This window comes from Lytechinus pictus, chromosome 13 (assembly GCF_037042905.1).
Source record: "Lytechinus pictus isolate F3 Inbred chromosome 13, Lp3.0, whole genome shotgun sequence".
Taxonomy (NCBI): domain Eukaryota; kingdom Metazoa; phylum Echinodermata; class Echinoidea; order Temnopleuroida; family Toxopneustidae; genus Lytechinus; species Lytechinus pictus.
This window is the reverse complement of record NC_087257.1, coordinates 24,959,732-24,978,455: the sequence shown is the minus strand read 5'-3', so window position 1 is coordinate 24,978,455 and position 18,724 is coordinate 24,959,732. Positions and strand designations below refer to the sequence as shown.

Here is an 18,724-nt window from a genome sequence, read left to right as displayed (position 1 = left end):
ATATATATGTCTATACTTATCTTGTTCCTTATGACCATTCAAGATCTTGCTTTTCAGTCATATAATGGCAAGGTCTCTCTCACATAAATTATGCCTAACGCCAGACTGTGTCCGGAACAATATAATTAATGCAGTGATATTGATCATTCATATTGATCATCTATAGTTAAATTGAGAGTATATTGAATGAGCGATTGACACTTCAGGGGGAGGGCTCCTTTGGACCAACAGTTTTTTCATCTTGTATGAATCGTATTAATTATTTATTATAAAAAAAATATCACATTTCTGCAAAAGCACTGAATACAAACGTAATCACAATGACGCAGTCACGTTTCCCCTCCGTCATGTCCGTACGGCTAGTCGAAGACAACCGTGTTAATTTTGAATAAAAATGAATAAAACGGCTGTTTTGGACTCGCCGTATGGCCGACGTAGGGAAAATGTGACGGAAGCATAAGGTTCACGATTTGCACTCATCAGCGTTTAATGCACAAATGGAAAGAAAAAAAGACCTGTGAAGAATATTTGAAGTATATGCTTGGCTCGATAAAGGCGATCGCTGATTGTGGTGGGTGAAACATAACCATTACGTTATAGACCAGTCAGAAGATCTAAAGGCAAGTATTTGTTTGTTTTAGGACTATTTATTTCATATTTTGCTCTGTATTGGATGATGGTAATATGATTTATGAACGACCATACCGGGTGGGATCATATCAGGACGTGTACAGCCTGTAATGAACAAAAATAGCGTGATATTGTGGTTATTTATCATTAATATTGCAATTATTTGTGTTATTATCATCAATGTTATCATTGTCACCATCATCATCATCATCATCATCCTCCTCCCCCCTCCTCCTCCTCATCATCATTGTTATCATTATTATAATAGTAATGATAATAGCTGGATTTATATAGCGCTTTTTGCCCGAGGATACAAAGCGCTTGGTATTATTACCCCGGCATCTTTATTGTCATTATTATTATCATTATTATTATCATTTACTATTATTATTATTATCATTACTGTTATTGTCATTATTATCATTAGTAGTAGTAGTAGTATCATAATCATCATCATCATCATCATCATAATTATCATTATTAACATTATATTATTCTATTATATTCATTGCTATCATTATTTTCCTATTCATTATCATTGAACTGAAATAATGATAATAATTATGACAATTATAATAACAGTGGTGATAATAAAGATATTATTCATAACGATAATGTTAACCATGATTGTAGGCCTACTTACCGCTATTGTCAAAGACTGACTCTAACTCAGTTCGCAGAATTTCCAAAACGTGAGTAACGCCTGTTGCCCCCTGGAAATACACACACACAAAAAGATCCGCATAAAAGGGTAAAAACTGAGAAGAATATTGATCACATTCATGATTTTATATATTTTATAATTGAAAGGATTAGAGATGAAAAAAAAGGAATGGAACCCTGGGGAAACAACCCAATATAATTTTTTTTTCTTTGGATATTGAAAATATAGTAGGGTAAGAGATGAAAATGTGTTCTCCTAAACATTGCTTTATCTCATAAAATATGTTAAACTCAGTCAGGAACGTTCCAATTTCTCTTATCTTTTCAATATACGGTATGTCACAATATTACGTCGCCTTCCCGCGAAAGGGCCGTTATCGTGCAGTGAACACTACGCGCTAACGGCCTTTGTGCGGGAAGGCGATAGTACCTTGCAAGCTAGTCCCCACAGAATAGGTCTCCCTACAAATACTGCTCTTGCCCCTCTTCCAAGGGCTTTGAAGACATCTGTCCCAGTCCTTACTCCTCCGTCCATATATACCTCTACACCACGACCACGTACTGCTTCGACTACCTCAGGCAAGGCATCGATCTGAAAAGTAAGGGGGGAATAATTAAAAATAAAGTTACTAGCTAGTTACAAATGCAGTTGGAAGTGCAGCCAGATATTCAGATGAAAATCTAGTGACAAGCCTAGTTAGGAATCAAGTTACGAATGAAGATATACTATACTTTTAGTAAACTAGATACAAAAAAATACAAATTGAATTCTGAATCTAGGTACAAATCTTATTACAAAAACAGATTACAATCTATAGCAGCTAGTCTTAAGTAGTTTTCCATTTTTCAGTCAACCCATATCTCTATCAATTCATTCATTATTAATATATATTCACGAATTCACTTATCAATCTATTTATCTTATTTTCATCATGTTCATCGGGGGCTATCAGGGGTGACAGAGGGGAGGGGGTGCTCTTACCGGAGCAGGAGCACCATCCATCTGTCTTCCACCATGAGCTGACACTAGTATCCCATCAGCCCCAGCGTTAGCAGCTTCCTGTGCCGATTCAGCTGAAGGCGTTATGGTGAAAATTATAATGATAAAGAAATAATAGTTGCGGTAATAACAGATAATCAGAAAAAACAAGTATTATCCACTTCCTCAGGAGTCATTTCATAATAATACATACTTACCTGAAAAATTACCCTTATGAACGACATGCAGAAGTTATAACGAAAATCATCTATTCCTTGGGGAGTATTATGATGATCATATATATTAACTCATACTGACCCGGAAGGATACTCTTACGTGTTTATTATGGCCGAATGTTGGAACATGGTGCATGAGCATGATGAGCACTGCTTTTTAGGCAACCCTCCTCTGCTTTGTTACTTGATTCTTTTCTCAGCTTAGTCAGATTGGTTCTAGTTAACCTAAGTTTTAAGTTAATCAGTCACTGATCCAATTACTAAATAATCATGTTTATTATTGTACTTTTATGTTTGATTGAAAATTCTGTAAATAGGCTATTCTGACTTTGGAATATTTGTTTGCATTTTGTTGACGGAAAATGAATAAAATCTAACAAGCGACTTATAGGTACCTGAAAGGATGCCTTTACAAACGATAGGCAGAGATGTGATCGATTTCATCCATCTCACATCGTCCCACGTGGCTTTATTATTGAATTGCACACGTGAACTGTAATTATTGAAATTGATGTCCCCCGACTCTTTGGCTTCCCTGGAAAACGGTATATCGGCATCAAAGTTTTTCATGCTGTGAAAATAAGACAAAAAGGCAGAACGAGTAGAAGACGACACGATTTCTTCACTGGACACAAGCATTTTTATAAAAGAAAATTTCTTATCTGTTCCATATCAGGTATGCGTTTCGTCTGCATTAAGTCTCCCAACAAGATATCAGTCAACTTTTCTTTGTTTTGATTGGCTGAAAAGAACACGTCTCTGTTACTCTAGTAGACATTGGATAATGACAATAGGGAGCTTCGCACCGAGACGCAGAACGAATTCAAGGTCACAGTAAATGTATTGAAAATTCCCGTCAATTGACTATGAGCAGCTGAGAGGTCTTTGTCGAAAAGTGATTGACCGGAACAGCAGTTTCGTCCTTATAAGTTTCGGAGCTGACAAAAAACGATCCAGATTCCAGGACGAAACTGCAGCTGTTTTGAGTCACCAATTATCGACAAAGACTACTTGGTTGCTCACGAAGGGCATTTGACAATACATTTTTTTATTTTAAAGTGCTGACCACCCTCACGAAATGGTCCCTTGGTTTTTGTTGCCTCCGCGAATATTGTCCACTAGTTTCTTTAATGTTTATCCAACGGACGTAGTGGGTGTCAACACTTTAGATGTTGGCACCCTCTACGTTCGTTGAACTAACCTGTAGGCCTACGATACAGACTTAATATAAGGAGCTGCATACCAGAAAGATGATGAGTTTGCCTTAGTACTTCTTCCCAGGATGTCGTAGCATTTCTTGTCCCTCCCCGAGCGTGGCGAGTCCACAGTTATCACTATCGCCTTGAAGCCCGCCCTCTCTGCTTCACGAACCAAATGTTGGGTCAGGAGGCGATCAGTACAAAGATAGATTTGCATCCATTTCAAGCTATTCGATGTTGCCTCGGCAACTTCGGCAATGGATGAAGTAGAATTCATTGAGAGGATAAAAAGGGCACGGGCCTTAGCCACACCTATGAAGTAATTGTAATAAATGAAAGGATTTTCTCTCAACATGTTTACAACCACATCCTGGAAGAATTAGGCATGAAACGAAAAATATCCGATAATCCGAGAGGCTGAAAGAAGTTACTGAATGACAATATAGAACATTCAGGTTGATTGTTTAGATCTATCCTACTTTAAATTTAAGATTTGAAAACCATGTATAAAATGGGGCAGGAAGTTTATGTTCGTGATAGAGTATATAGAGCACGGCGGTGAATAAGAACGTGATTGGAACGTACATTCGATTTTTATTGTGTCAAAGTGGTATAAAAAACATTCAAAATGTAAAAACAACTTTCAAGATGGTAAAGAAAATGTGGACTGGCCATTTTATCAAGACACCGTAATGAAGAATTAATTGTATGGAAACTGCATCCTCCCTCCCCCTTGCTTTTGAACATTCCCTTCTCCTCTCTCTCGTTTGCTTCTTACCTTTTGCTGTTTCCGTTTCCGCTTGCGGGTGTGCCGCGGCATGCCAGGCAGTAGGTGCAACCCCAATAGGATAAGGGATAGGTTCCCCTAGGATGGTGGTGGACAAAGATCGTTGCGATACATCCTCCAAGTTCCGCGCCCTTATTCGATATCTGAAGGACAAACAACGGATTGGAGTGATTCGAATAATACACTCGGTACCAGAACTGAAATTGGGTTGTCGGGTTAAAACCGACCACATTACTGATCAATGATCTTCTCCTTGCGTCCATCACTCGTATACACAAACTTCAGGAATCTTCATTGAGCATACATTAATTGGACTAATGGTTCATCTATTTTTTTTCTTCAAAATTACCGCTCACTGACCTTATTAGGGTATTTACGTTACCGTGCCGAAAGTGCGATAATTAAACGGTTAATTCGTCCGATAGTCATTCAACCGACTTAAATAGTCTAATCGAGTTGCGTCCTCTTAAAATCAAAAGTGTCCCTCTCTTGACAACACCTTACCTTGAAAATGCTTTCATGGAATCTTGGTAGCACCACCCCCTCTCTCTGGCGAAGTTATAGTACATAGTGAATTCTGGAGGAAGAATCTTTGTTGCTTCTTGCTCATAGTCCTCGATGTTGTAGAATGCTTTTTCTTCCCCTTCCATCATTTACTTCATCGGCTGTAAAATGCATAGGCAACAAAAATGATCAAGACCCGATTCAAGAAAAACACACACGAATACTTGGTATGAAGCATTCTGAACATGAGTATCAGAAGATCGAGTTCCCGTGGTATACACTTGCGTACAGATGGGGTGCTTGGGGCCGTGGACACCCCAAGATTTCACCACTAAGAAACAAAAGGAGAAAAGAAAGAAAAGAAAAGGAAAGGGGTGAAATATAATACAGACCTGTATTATTTTCTGAGTACTATCACTGATTATGTCAAACTCTAAATAGATTTTTGTATTTGTATTTAAAAAAATTGCCCCATACGCCATGTCTAGCACCCTCATTTTTTTTTTTTTTTTTTTTTTTTTTGGGGGGGGGGGGCTAATTACGCTACTGGCTGTATGGGATCTGACTGAAAGATATTCCTTGAACTGTTGAACGGTCTCGGGTAACGAAGGAATAGTGTAGAACAAGTTTTATTGTTTGAAATACTCGACAATGAAACCAGTGACTTTAATTCCCCTCTCTGATACACTGAATGTGACATATCCTATGGAGTCACGGGTTGCAATCCAGTCCTGTGTGTGTGTGTGTGTGTGTGTGTGGGGGGGGGGGCACTCGGATTTTGACAGGGTATAAGGGTGTGCGGTACCGAAATCTGAAATCGTACCCTTAGGTCCGTATTCTGAAGTCGGGTTTAACTTAAACCATGGTCAAAGTCTGGTCTAAAATTATGGGGAGCCAAAAGTTTAACAATTCTGCTAATATATTGTATATTTCTTATATTTACTATATTGATTCCCTTTGCTTTCATAATAAAGGAAATATTTCAGATGTCATTCTAAGAAAGTTCTAAATGATTTTAGTGTCATAAGAGTTAATAAACTGAACGTGTACTAATAGAGATTTGTGCCCTAATTGGCTCTCCATAGTTAAACCACAACTTTACACCTGAGTTCAGAATACGGGCCCTTATGGGCTTAAAAACTAGATTACCTCTGCAAATTGGAGTGCTTGTGAACTGGAATTTTATAACATGAAATGGGGGTCTCCGAGACTGACGGCTAAAATGGGGGGGGGGGGTGTGCCTTAGTAGGTGGGGAGAACGGGTTGGTCAATAAGTTTTGTGTTATTCGGCCCTGGATGATTCTTTTGCTAAGGAGAACCAGACAAAAGAAAATGGCTATTGTAAGAAAACAAGTGGAATGCCTCTGGCGGTCTCACCTGCATCACGCGATTCAATATAGCAGCAGTGCTGACTTTGAAACCTACTATAACTCGTACAAGATGTTCAGTGATACTTGGTTACTCTTATGTCCACGTTTTATGAACTAGACCAATACACTTACAGAGATATGATGGTAATTCAACAAATACCCCCAATTTGGCCAAAGTTCATTGACCTTATATGACCTTTGACCTTGATCATGTGACCTGAAACTCGCACAGGATGTGCAGTGATACTTGATTACTCTTATGTCCAAGTTTCATAAATCACATCCATAAACTTTCAAAGTTATGATGGTAATTCAACAGATACCCCCATTCGGCCAAAGTTCATTGACCTTTGACCTTGGTCATGTGACCTGAAATGCGCACAGGATGTTCAGTGATACTTGATTACTCTTATGTCCAAGTTTAATGAACTAGACCAATATACTTTCAAAGTTATGATGGTAATTCAACAAATACCCCCAATTTGGCCAAAGTTCATTGACCCTAAATGACCTTTGACCTTAATCATGTGACCTGAAACTTGCACAGGATGTTCAGTGATACTTGATTACTATTATGTCTAAGTTTCATGAATCAGACCCATAAAATTTCGAAGTTATGATGGTAATTCAACAGATACACCCAATTCGGCCAAAGTTCATTGACCCTAAATGACCTTTGACCTTGGTCATGTGACGTGAAACTCATTCAGGATGTTCAGTGATACTTGATAAGATTAACCTTATATTCAAGTTTCATGAACTAGGTCCATACACTTTCTAAGTTATGATGACATTTCAAAAACTTAACCTTAGGTTAAGATTTGATGTTGACGCCGCCGCCGTCGGAAAAGCGGCGCCTATAGTCTCACACTGCTATGCAGGTGAGACAAAAACCGAAGGGTAAGCAATATTTGGTAAATACACGAATTCTCCATTCTGCGCGAAGACATTTCAACAACTGTGTAATACAGACCTTACCGTTGTTCAGAACATTTATTTTTACCTCCATGTTCAGAAATACGCAAACATCCTTTCATGTAATAATAAAACGTTTCCCTTATTGCTACTGTTGGGTAGTACTTGAACTTTGATCCCATCACTGACAGTAAATGAGAATTTAGGGGAAGAAACACATACAAAAGAACGGCCAAAAGCATTATACTGATAACTCAATGCATTGAAAGTATAAAATTATTTTTCGAACGAACATGAAAAACGAAATGGTAAACGTTGCGTGGCAAGAGAAAATGATATAATATGTGGGTAAAACGTAATTGCAGTGTACACATACTATTGTAAAATATTTTTTTGAAAAGCATCTAAAAACATGAAAGGATCATTCATGATAAGATTGTTTTTTTATCCCAGACCATTCTGGTATCATTTTGATGTTATATATTCCTATTTCGATGTTATTTATAAGCGGTGCTAGAAATTACTTGCACCAAAGAAATAGCTTCATTTTATTATTACAAGCATGGATTATTATTCCTTTCTGTGTATTGCTGTATGCGATTGAGGATATTTTGTGCCGTTTAAAATAAAATCTCTTTGGTCTGGTTTATCCACATTTAAAAACAAATGAGCCCGCATTTTAGCAATGCTGTTTTATACGCACGTGAAAACATTTAACAGTTATCGCTGAGTGACAACATTTCATATATATTTCAACGCTGTTTCAGTATAAATCATATCGTAATATAAAATCACTTACCTAGTTACACAGAGTAGAACCATATGTCAGCCTATCATGTGTATTCTGTAGATCAAAGTATTATATTCCGTACAATGTTCGAACTTGTTTCCTCATGCGGGAAACGGGGTAGCTATCATAATATCAAGTTCAATCATGGGTCGATTACCATGAAAGACATATACCGATCAGGGGAGCATTTCATCAATATTTTCATCCGACAAGTTGTCAGATCTGACATCTTTCCATGATTTTGATTGGCTGAGAGGCACTGTTACTATAGTAACTGTCGGATAAAATGCGACTTGTCGGATAAAACGTCCGACAAGTCCTTTCATGAAATGCCCCCCCCCCAGGTATTCAGGGTGATGTCATTGTAGGTGCTTAAAGGGAAATTCACCCTGACAAAATATTTATTGTAAAAATAGCAGAAATATAATAAGAAATATTGCCGAAGGTTTGAGAAAAATCCATCAAAGAATTCAAAATGTACTAGAATTTTAATTATTTGATTTGTGACATCATAATGCGAGCAGCTTTCCTACATGATAAAAAAATATCAAAGAAATTTCATTTTCTTTAAAAAAATGAAAACGGTTTTTACTGTACCTTCAGTAGGCCTATACAAATTATTTCACATCCGATCCCTTAAAAGGAAACAAATATAAGAAGTCATCATGGGCCATTAAAAAAAAGCATTTTATATTACATATAACTGACTGACTTTGATCTTGAGAGAATCAATGTTGGTAATTCAGGTCATAATATGATGACATAATTATGAGAAAAAGTCGTTTGCCACAAAAAGCATCAGGCGCACGGGATACATGGGATAGCACGAGTAAAACAAGCAGATTTACCTCCAATTCTAATTTTAAAAATCATTCTCGTCCGATGAGAAATTCGGAGCAACTTAGTCAATTTTCTATGTTTACAAGAGACAAGTACATGTATTTATCTCGTGATTCTGTTATCTTCATTACAAGTCATTATGATGGCAATGACGACAACGACGATAACGGTGATGATAAAGTACCGATGAAAAATAAAAACTTATTTCATTTTTGTCCACCTACAGGAAACGTTTTAACAACGGAATTCAGATGCCCCCATAAATTGGCATGTAAACTGATCCTATCAGTTATTTCATGCAAATAGCAGTAACAGTACCGTCAAACTGCAATTCGAACCGAAGAACCTTAGAATAGGTGTCTAATGAATGAACTTCTATACCACAACAACCAGTGATGAATCTCGAAGGATTACGGTTCACCTTCATAATCCTCTTTTCTCCTGCTCTTGGAGGTGAGGTTTTACCTTTCTACAATTTTGTTTTCAGACTAATTAGTTGTGCGTATTCTTTGAAGGTGCTGAATGATAATTATGTTTGATGGTGAATTATGGCGCAGTCACATTTCCCCGATGACGGCCGTAAGTCGAGTCGAAAACAACAGTTTTGTGCCAGATACAGGCCGGTGGTTTGAATAAAAAGGAATAAAACGGCTATTTTCGACTCGCTGTACGGCCGCCGTCTCGGGGAACTGTTACTGTGTCATTATTCTAGTAACATCAAACTGGCGCGGATCCAACATGTCCAAGGGGCTGACTTTCTTTCTTGCTTCTATTTTTTTTCCAAGTGGCCCCTCTCTCTTATGGTGCGTGTTTCATAAGGCTGTATGTAAAGTTACGCACGCTTAACGCACGACTGGAACATGTTCTTGGGTCATAACTCAATTATACAGGGATATCACATATAGCACAAGAAAGGATCACCAGTCATTCATAATTATCTTACGAACAACTTTATGAAACACCCACCTTGGCCCCGTAATACAAAGATTAGCGATTAATCGCTATATGAAACGGCCAAATATCGTTGCGTGCGCATTTGCTGATCAGACTGACCAGGAACCAATCAAAATTGTTCTTTAAAATTAGCGATACATCGCTAACATTTGTGTGACGAGGCCCAGGCCAACCATGTCAATCCTGTGTGGATCCATAGAGCCCCTCCCCGCCAAGAGAGGGAGAAAGAAAGCACGGGGCGGAAATCTCTCCCCAAACATGCCAAAGGTAGGGTGGACCAAGAGTAAGGTCATCTCGTCCAAAATACATGTTTTATTTCGATTTTGAATGATGACCAAAATTAGTAGGGGGACATTTGATATTGTGTCCCCCCTCCTGGGATATCCGCCCATGGAAGAAAGAAATAAAAACTTTTGACAATATTATTTCAATTCATATTTCTTTAAAATTTCACATGTTTTCATTTCGCCCGTTCAAGAATTGATGTTGATGACCGCAAAGCCGAACAATGGCATTTACCAGGCGGAACCGGGTGAAACCGAATACAACGAAGCAACGTTTACCCTAATGCCGATACCCTTTACCGCTTATCCGTTTGCCATGGCATTCGATTATCGATTCGGATTCTTATACTGGACTGATCGAATAGCGTTCGAAGTTAGCCGGTCCAAGCTGGATGGGTCAGAACACAGCGTACTAATTAATGATTCGAGTGGTAAGTCTATCGTATCATAGAGCTTTTATGATCGTATCAATGAATGACTATTTTTTTAAAAGTTTTTAGTAAAACAAATCTTGAGAGATCGAAATATTTATAAATGATTTACATGATTACAATACGAAACCTAGGGGGGGGGGGGAGAAAAAAATCTGAAAGTAACGAATTGAATAGTTGATGAGTGGAACTCAGAGACTCTACTGTGTAAATGCTACATGTATATACACTTATTTAATCCTTTTCGGACGTAATGAACTAAAACGTGCGTGTGTATTCCGCTAACTGCACGGGGGCGTCTTCTACTATTACACTTTTATTCGACCGAAATGGGACTTTTGAAATATTACGTGTTGATTATATAGAACTGGTTTTGAATATAAAGAGGGTTTCAATTGGCATGATTATTTTCACCTTCCTCGGTTGTTTAGTTTTGAAGTGATTTATAATTGAATAAACATCGATCCTTTGTTTTTAAGCTTAAAATTAGTTCTATACTTTATTTAATTAGCTGTTTTAATTATGTCTTGCATTCATATTCGTTTTTTTACTTTCTTAACTCTTGTACTATCTCAAATTTTTTTTTCTTTAATGGGCTTTGAAAATAAATGTATAAAGCGCTTTCCAAACTTTGTGTATTATAATTATTATTATTATCATTATTATCATTTATTACTACTATTATTATTATTAAAATCATTATTGTTATTTTTACTACTACTACTAGTAGTAGTAGCAGCAGTAGCAGCAGCAGCAGCAGCAGCAGCATCAGCAGTATAGTGTAGTAGTAGTAGTAGTAGTAGTAGTAGTAGTAGTAGTAGAAGTAGTAGTAGTAGTATATAGTAGTATTTGTACTGTAGGATATACGCTGAGAGTCCGTTTGAGGAGCAGTTTGGCGGTGAAAAACAATAGAATAATCCACCAAGAACAATGAAGAGGGAAATGTCAAACAATAGGTGAGGAGGATGGTATACATCGACGAAGATCAATGTCTTTCCGCACGTGTACTTTGTTTGCGATGAAGAAAAAATATATTTGCATATATAGTGGTCACCCTGAGAAGTATCCGAAAAAATATTTTTTAGTAACAATTTATGAATTCGTGTTTAAGGTTGCTACGCATGAAGAGTTAACATGACTGGGCATTATTGATTAATTTACTTGGTCTCGAACAAGGATTGCATATTGTCAGAACTTACAAGTCTGCAAAACTGGAAAGTCCTCTCAGATGCAGGGGGAGATGATGTCATACCCTTCTTTGAGGAGTAATAAAATCGGTGAAGCTATTCAGGTCATCTTCTCATGTTGTATATTTGCTGATTTTTCTGCACAATAGCGAGTAAAATCAATACTGAATTGCTTTTAAGATATCACACTTAATAGTGATCATGGATTGTATCTATGGATATTGATCGTTCTGACCGATAGAGTAATGAACACACTGAAGCACATCTTTGGCTTTCACGTTGAAAGCTACTCTCTTGCCATTACATTTTCGCAAAAAGAAGGGCGGGTAAAATTACGATTGTGCGATGATTTCATCCCAATTTATACATAGCAAGAGAAATAAACGCACACATCCATTTATATTGATTGACCGATATCTATTCAAACATGATTTTAAAAATTCCTATTACATGTAGTTACATGGCTGGTTTCGATTAGGTTTGAGATTGTTTAAGTTGATGGTTTGAGATGCGAATTTAAACCTTGATTGTAGAAAGTCAAAAAGTGTATAGAAATTATCGTTTGGTGAGTTGTATAAAACTTGATGATAAAGAGTAAAAAAAATAATAGATTTTGATTCGAAATGGAATGATAGTAATAGATTTGTGCATTTTAGTTAGATGTAAATGTAAAATTCGATAAAGAGTCAAAAGGTGAAAAGATTCGATTCGAGATGAAAATAATTGTAGTAATATATTCGTTCATTGAGTGAGATATAGATTCTAAATATAGTAATCATTAAAACACTTTCTAAGAAAGAAAGATAGATATTTTAACGTCAGAAAAGGGAAGAATATAAGATGTTTGTAAAAATAATATAATGACACATTGATTTTCCTGGCACGCGATGACATGCAGCCGGTCAGTGGCGGACCGTGACCCAGAGGAGACAAAGCATTGGAGGGGCACAGCATTGTTCACAAAGAATACAGTGCCTCTCCAATAATTTTATTTGTCTCCTTCGGGTCACGGTCCACCACTGCAGCCGGTTATGCAACATGTGCAATACAAATCGGATTCTTTTCAAACCAAAAATAATTATGACGTCATCCACCATGACTTTCGGACGAGAACTCAAAATGAAAGAGATGAAAAGAAGAATGCCCATGAAAACGTGGTGGGGCGTGTTTTGTCGGAAGGAGAACTTCATAATAATAATAACGTCATATCTTACCCAGGGTAGCCACTTAAGTTCTGAAACTGTTCTACCAGCGGGCCCTGCTTAACATACTTACTTACTCACTTATTGCCCGTCACTACTATTGACGACAGCACGCCAGCGTCTTCGGTCCTAGGCTGCGTTCATCACGGTTTGCCACCCCATTACAAGCTCTTTGATGTTGGCATCAAGATCCCTTCTCCAGGTGGGTGTTTCATAAAGCTGTTCGTAAGATACGAATGACTTTACTCACGACTGGTGATCCTTTCTTGTGCTATGTGATATCCCTATGTAATTGAGTTATGACCTAAGAACATGTTCCAGTCGTTCCTAAAGTCGTTCGTAACTTTACGAACAGCTTTATGAAACACCCACCAGGTATTCCTGGGTCTGCTGCGACATCACTTCCCCTGAGGATTCCAGGTTATGTCCTGCTTTATTATGTTGTTGTATGATTTCCTCAGTGTGTGGCCAAGCCACCCGCATCTTCTTCTCAGGATCTCAATTGTCTTTGATTTGTTTGTTGCCAGAGATCTGCGTTGGAGATTGTCTCTGGCAAATGAATCCTGAGAATTCTTCTCAGACATGTTTTGACAAATGTCTGAATCTTGTGCAGAATAGTTTTGGTGGTCCTCCAAGTTTCTGCGCCACAGAGCAATACAGACAGTTTGGTTGCTCTACTGATCTCCTTGGAACTTCAAATGTTCTTGAGTTGTATGAATGCTGCCCTCGCTTTACCGATTCTAGTTCTTATATCTTCATCTGTCCCTCCCAGTTTGTCAACAATGCTTCCTAGGTACCTGAAAGATTCTACCTCTTCTAGGGCCTCTCCTTCAATAATAACTGGTGTAATGGAGTTGCTGTTGGCTTTCAGAAGCTTTGTTTTTCCTTTATGGATGTTGAGTCCCACTTTGCTTGATATTTGTGTAATTCCTTGACCTTGTCCTGCAGCTGCTGATGTTTGTAAGAAATAAGAGCAAGATGAGTCTAAATCATCTAGCTGGCGCCCCATCAGACGCGTCGCCTTGTTTACGACGTCGGAGACGATGTGTTCGGTGCAGATCAACGCGTAGTTTTTCCCTCGCAATTTTGCACACTACTTCGGTGGTGCCCTCTCCTTTTGTCTCCGGGAACCCGAAGAAGAGTAAGCAATTCCGTTTGTACTGTTCTAGATCGTATGTCTCCTTTTCTAAGCGTTAGAAGCGGGATTGGTATTCACCAATTGCCTCTTTTAACTCTTTGATCTCCTTTTGTTACGAGTCCCGAGTAGTTTCAAATTTCATAATTCTGCTTTCTTGCTTCTCAAGTTGACCAATTAGTTTGGCGAATTCTTCACTGGTCGCTTCTTTGACATCCCTTCTGATAGCTTTGGTCAATCGTTCACTGGTCATTATTTTTTCAATGGCCTCATCGGTGGTATTCCGATTCGATTTCGAAGTTGGCGCCATTATGAAAGGATTAAACATGCATTCAGTAAATTGTTACTGAAAATTAATTTTTATACTTCTCAGGGAGAGCACTATGCAAATATTCCATTTTTTCTTCCTTGGTTAGTTGATCTCATCGCAAACAAAGAAAACGTGCGAAAAGACCGTCTTCTTACATTGATCTTCATCGATGTACCATCCTCCTCACTTATTGTTTGGAATTTCCCTCTTTATTGTTCTCGGGGGATTATTCTATTTTTTTCCCCGCGATATATCCTCAATAATTGCTCCTCAAACGGACTCTCAGCGTGCATCCTATACTACTAGTAGTAGAGATGGTTTTATCATCATTATTGTTATCATTATTATCACTATTATTATTATTATTATCATTGTATACTGAACAAACTATTTTAATAGTCAAACACTTCCAGATACTATAATATTCATGTTAATGAGAGAGACAGGTACACATGACTTGGTAGTATGAAAACTGAAGATGAAGTGGTTTATTCAAAGTGCACTCTCATTGTCAAGATGCATTCCACTGTGAATAGCTCCATGGTAATACAATGAATATACATGAGATACAGCCTATAGAATATGAAATAGTAAGTTGACAGTGTATTACATTTATTCTTAGTATTATTCTCACTATCATTATATCATTATTACCATCATCATCAAAATTATAACTTAATCTCAGCTCCACGAGGAATCGCTATTGATACCGTAAACAACCGAGTCTTCTGGTGTGACAAAGGCAAAAAAGAGATCGAGTTCGTCGACTTCGATGGTACAAATCGAGGGGTGTTGGTCGGCATCGGTATCGATTTACCAAACGACGTCGTTGTGTCCAACAAAAATGGGTAATTAAATAAAGTGCATCCGTTCTCCTTTCTGGTTCCTATATGGTTAATATTTCTCTCGGCTGCTTTCTAACCAATCTGGGCTCCGTAACACAAAGTTTAGCGATTAGTCGCTAATTCGAAAGATTCTTATTGGTTCTCAGTCAGTCTACTGATCAAATTGCGCATGCAACGGCGATCCTGATAGGCCATTTCATTTAGCGAGTAATCGCTAACCTTTGTGTTACGGGGCTCTGATCTCATCTCGTTCTCGGGATTGGTGCGGTCGCGTAATCAATTAACCCATGCCCTTTGTAAAACGCGGTCCTATATACGGACGGAGCATCATCTTTACCGTAAAAGAATGACAGTTTCTTAAATTTCACATCTTGCATTAATATCATCTACATAAATCAGATGATTAAGACAATTTTTTTTAATGTAAAAACAACGCTTTCCATATCATGACGTCATTCATGTCATTCTAATTTTAGATTCCACGTTTTATTGAGATACTGCAAGAATTAAAATTCTACACTGAGGGGTGGTGCCAATGTGGCAATGGGGTAACCATGGGGGCTTCGCGGCCCAAATTATGACGTTATTATTTCTCACCTGAATAATAAGGGGTATATAGAGGGTCAATCTACTTTGATCGGGGAGTAATCAAGTTGATGACCACTGGTTCTCTTCTCGAATATTTTGAACATGTATTTAAAATATCAGAAACGATAACCAGAGCTATGTCGATTAAGTTAAACTGATGCCGATGATTGCCGAATGACGCCGATTTATTTGCGGAGCTATACCGAGCGGGTCAAAATGGTCCCATGACATTTGCTCCGTTCTAAATTCCACACACTAATGGAATGGTCAACTTCAACCCTGGGTTTAACACAATAGCCTGCCCTAATCATTACCCTTAACCTTACACAAAACCCTACAGCAACCCTAAACCTACTATACCGTATAGACGAAATTAAGCCCGGAGCAACTGTCGTGTCACCGGTCAAAACACTCGATCGGGCTTGATCGCGCAGATCAGGTCGGAAAATAAAACCAAGCACTAAAATGTATTAATATTCATTCTTTGGATTTCCTTCTTGCATATAGCGTTGTCATTTGGTGTGATACCGGCATGAAAACGATTGAACGGTCATATTCAAACGGGTCAGGACGGGTCGTCATCGTGAGTGGTATCGCCAACATGATGAGTTTGGCGCTCGACTACAAGGGTAAACATTCATTTGTTTTAACCATGGACCTACAACAGGTCCATGTTTTAACTATGGTACGGTGTTGTAGTTGAAATCTTTAGACAGGATGATGAGCAATGAGTGATCGTTTTCATTCAATGTGTAGTCTTGCCTGCAGACTCAACCACACCCACTACGGTAATGACGTTTGCTGATGAAAATGCGTCCGGACAAAACATTGATCAAGTTTGATCAGCATAACACTATTTTCATGTAAGTTTGAGCCAAATATTTCGTCGGATACGCATTCAGCGACCCATAAACAATTCTGACAAATCATCTTTAAGAACCTATTTCTTTTAAAAGCATGTTTTGGAAGAAAATTATTCAAACTGAATAATATTTAATATCGTCTTTTGCTTAACCCTGTTTAGATGATAATTGAAATCAAACTTTAGAGTTCAGTAACAATACACATTTTTTTTTTTACTTTGAATAAATACAGTCCTTCAGACAAAGCTCCAGTCAAAATACCGTCATAAAAATTATTTCGATATTCAAATGCGAATGCGATTTTGTCATTTCATATTAACAGGGATCTCTCCAAAAGCAGTTTCTATGTACGGAAGAGACCACCCTGTCTAAATAAAACAAAAATAAATAAATAAGTGTAACTTTAGAATATCGCATTGAAATTCCCTGAACATGGGACACTTGTCTTGATCGTCTGGCAAGTTGCCATGATATAAAAAGTTTTGATTGGCTGAGAAGCATAGGTATCTGACTATAGTAAATATTAAATAGAAAATTTGTAAGTAGTTTCATAATCGAAACGGCCCCAGTTTAATAGTAGGATGGGGGGATCGAGTGTCCGGACACTTTATATTTTTGAAGCCTTCCTTTTTTCCTTTGGATTACACTAAAAATATGGATTCTATACTTGTAATCATCTTCTATTTTGTTCTCTATAATATTTCCTGACAATTTGTACTAAAAATTGATGAAACTTCGCTTGTAAATTTTCCCAAATGACTTTCTAAAGTTGATCGTCCGGATACACAACAACTGGGTATACGGGAGCCAGGGGCATCTGCCTAGCTGAGAAGGTTACCAATTTTCATCTTCATATAGCAATGTATATTATGTATGCGCGTCTGGCTTGTCGTAAGTGGTGGGTGTGGTCAGGAGGGGATTGAAAAGGACCCCCAAAATTAGGCTAGCCTAGCTGAAAAAAACCTCATGAAAGCTGTGGGATATTGTCAATATATTATATCCATGTGTTTAATCTCACACTTCAGATAATATTTTGTTTGTGCTGTAAGCCTGATGCACAGAAACTACTGCATGAAGATGCAGAAAGGGGCTAATCAATGGGTGGTGGTTTGGTGAGGTTGGGATGGGGTGGTAAATTGGATGGTTGAAGGGGAGGGGTGGGGGAGGAAGAACACAAGGGAAAAGGTTTATCTAGCTTGGGGAGGGAGGGGCCGGGGTCCTTAAGAATGACACAAGCAAAACTAAAAAAAGAGAGAAAGGGCTGAAAGATCGTCATCATTAGGAAACGGCCTAAAAACGGCATGCATAGCCCTAAGCGTGGTTCTAGACTAGAATTAATTTAAGGGGAGGGACCTTCTGCCATGTCTGCAGGAGTGATCTCCTATCAAGAATTGAGGAAGCCCATGAGCAGAACGATCAACTGTTTTATTCACTAGTAAAAGAACGAGATTCTCGCACTTGTGTGCACCAACTCAATCTTGGTGCTCTCTCCTACTCCTGGCCCGATATCACCCAGGCCTGGGGGCCCCGTTGTACAAAGAGTTACGATTGATCCGATCAATCGTAACTATGGCAAGCCAGCAAAGTCAACATACGAAATGCATGTTTGTTCAAAACAAATTCTAGATATGAATGCATATCCATAAATTCATTGATTTCTTGACAATTTGGGGTGTTCTCCTTTGATTACAAAAGACATTTTGCAAATTTCCTGTAGAAAAAATTATGACACTGATGGATTTCCATAGAGTTACGATTGATCGGATCAATCGTAACTCTTTGTACAACGGGGCCGAATAAACACTTCGAGGATCTCACTATGGATTAGTCCACATTGGACCTTGGTGTTTGGAAGTTCCCTTTCCCAAAGCTAACATAGAGGGCTCATGTCTCACAATCTCTAATCAGCGCCATTCCACTCATCTTCCCTCCCCAGAAGAAGATGATTGGACTGGCGCTGATGAGAGATTGGCCTCTATGTTAGCTGTGGGAAAGGGAACTTCCAAACACCA

The 18,724-nt window shown here is 38.2% G+C and overlaps 2 protein-coding genes across 3 annotated transcripts in view; one reads left to right on the top strand and one right to left on the bottom strand.

Annotated features, from left to right (window-relative positions):
* The first annotated feature begins 313 nt into the window (after window positions 1-313).
* Window positions 314-18,724, top strand: part of LOC129274275 (low-density lipoprotein receptor-related protein 1B-like) — a 28,138-nt gene continuing 9,727 nt past the window's right edge. Inside the window, exons 1-5 of one of the 2 annotated variants that reach the window (XM_064108764.1) lie at window positions 316-620; window positions 9,140-9,366; window positions 10,346-10,582; window positions 15,102-15,264; window positions 16,357-16,478. In XM_064108764.1, coding sequence (XP_063964834.1) covers window positions 9,309-9,366; window positions 10,346-10,582; window positions 15,102-15,264; window positions 16,357-16,478 — 580 coding nt within the window. In that variant the 5' untranslated portion in view covers window positions 316-620; window positions 9,140-9,308. Of the gene's footprint in view, window positions 621-9,139; window positions 9,367-10,345; window positions 10,583-15,101; window positions 15,265-16,356; window positions 16,479-18,724 lie in introns of both variants that reach the window. The other variant, XM_064108765.1, reaches the window with a different exon arrangement.
* LOC129274274 (uncharacterized) lies at window positions 458-8,196 on the bottom strand. Its single transcript, XM_054911111.2, has 9 exons — window positions 8,083-8,196; window positions 4,999-5,159; window positions 4,486-4,637; window positions 3,752-4,019; window positions 2,904-3,079; window positions 2,276-2,367; window positions 1,724-1,885; window positions 1,274-1,343; window positions 458-735 (listed from the first exon to the last, which is right to left on the bottom strand). The coding sequence occupies exons 2-9, from the start codon at window positions 5,145-5,147 to the stop codon at window positions 653-655; spliced, it is 1,152 nt and encodes a 383-aa protein (XP_054767086.2). The 5' UTR covers window positions 5,148-5,159; window positions 8,083-8,196; the 3' UTR covers window positions 458-652.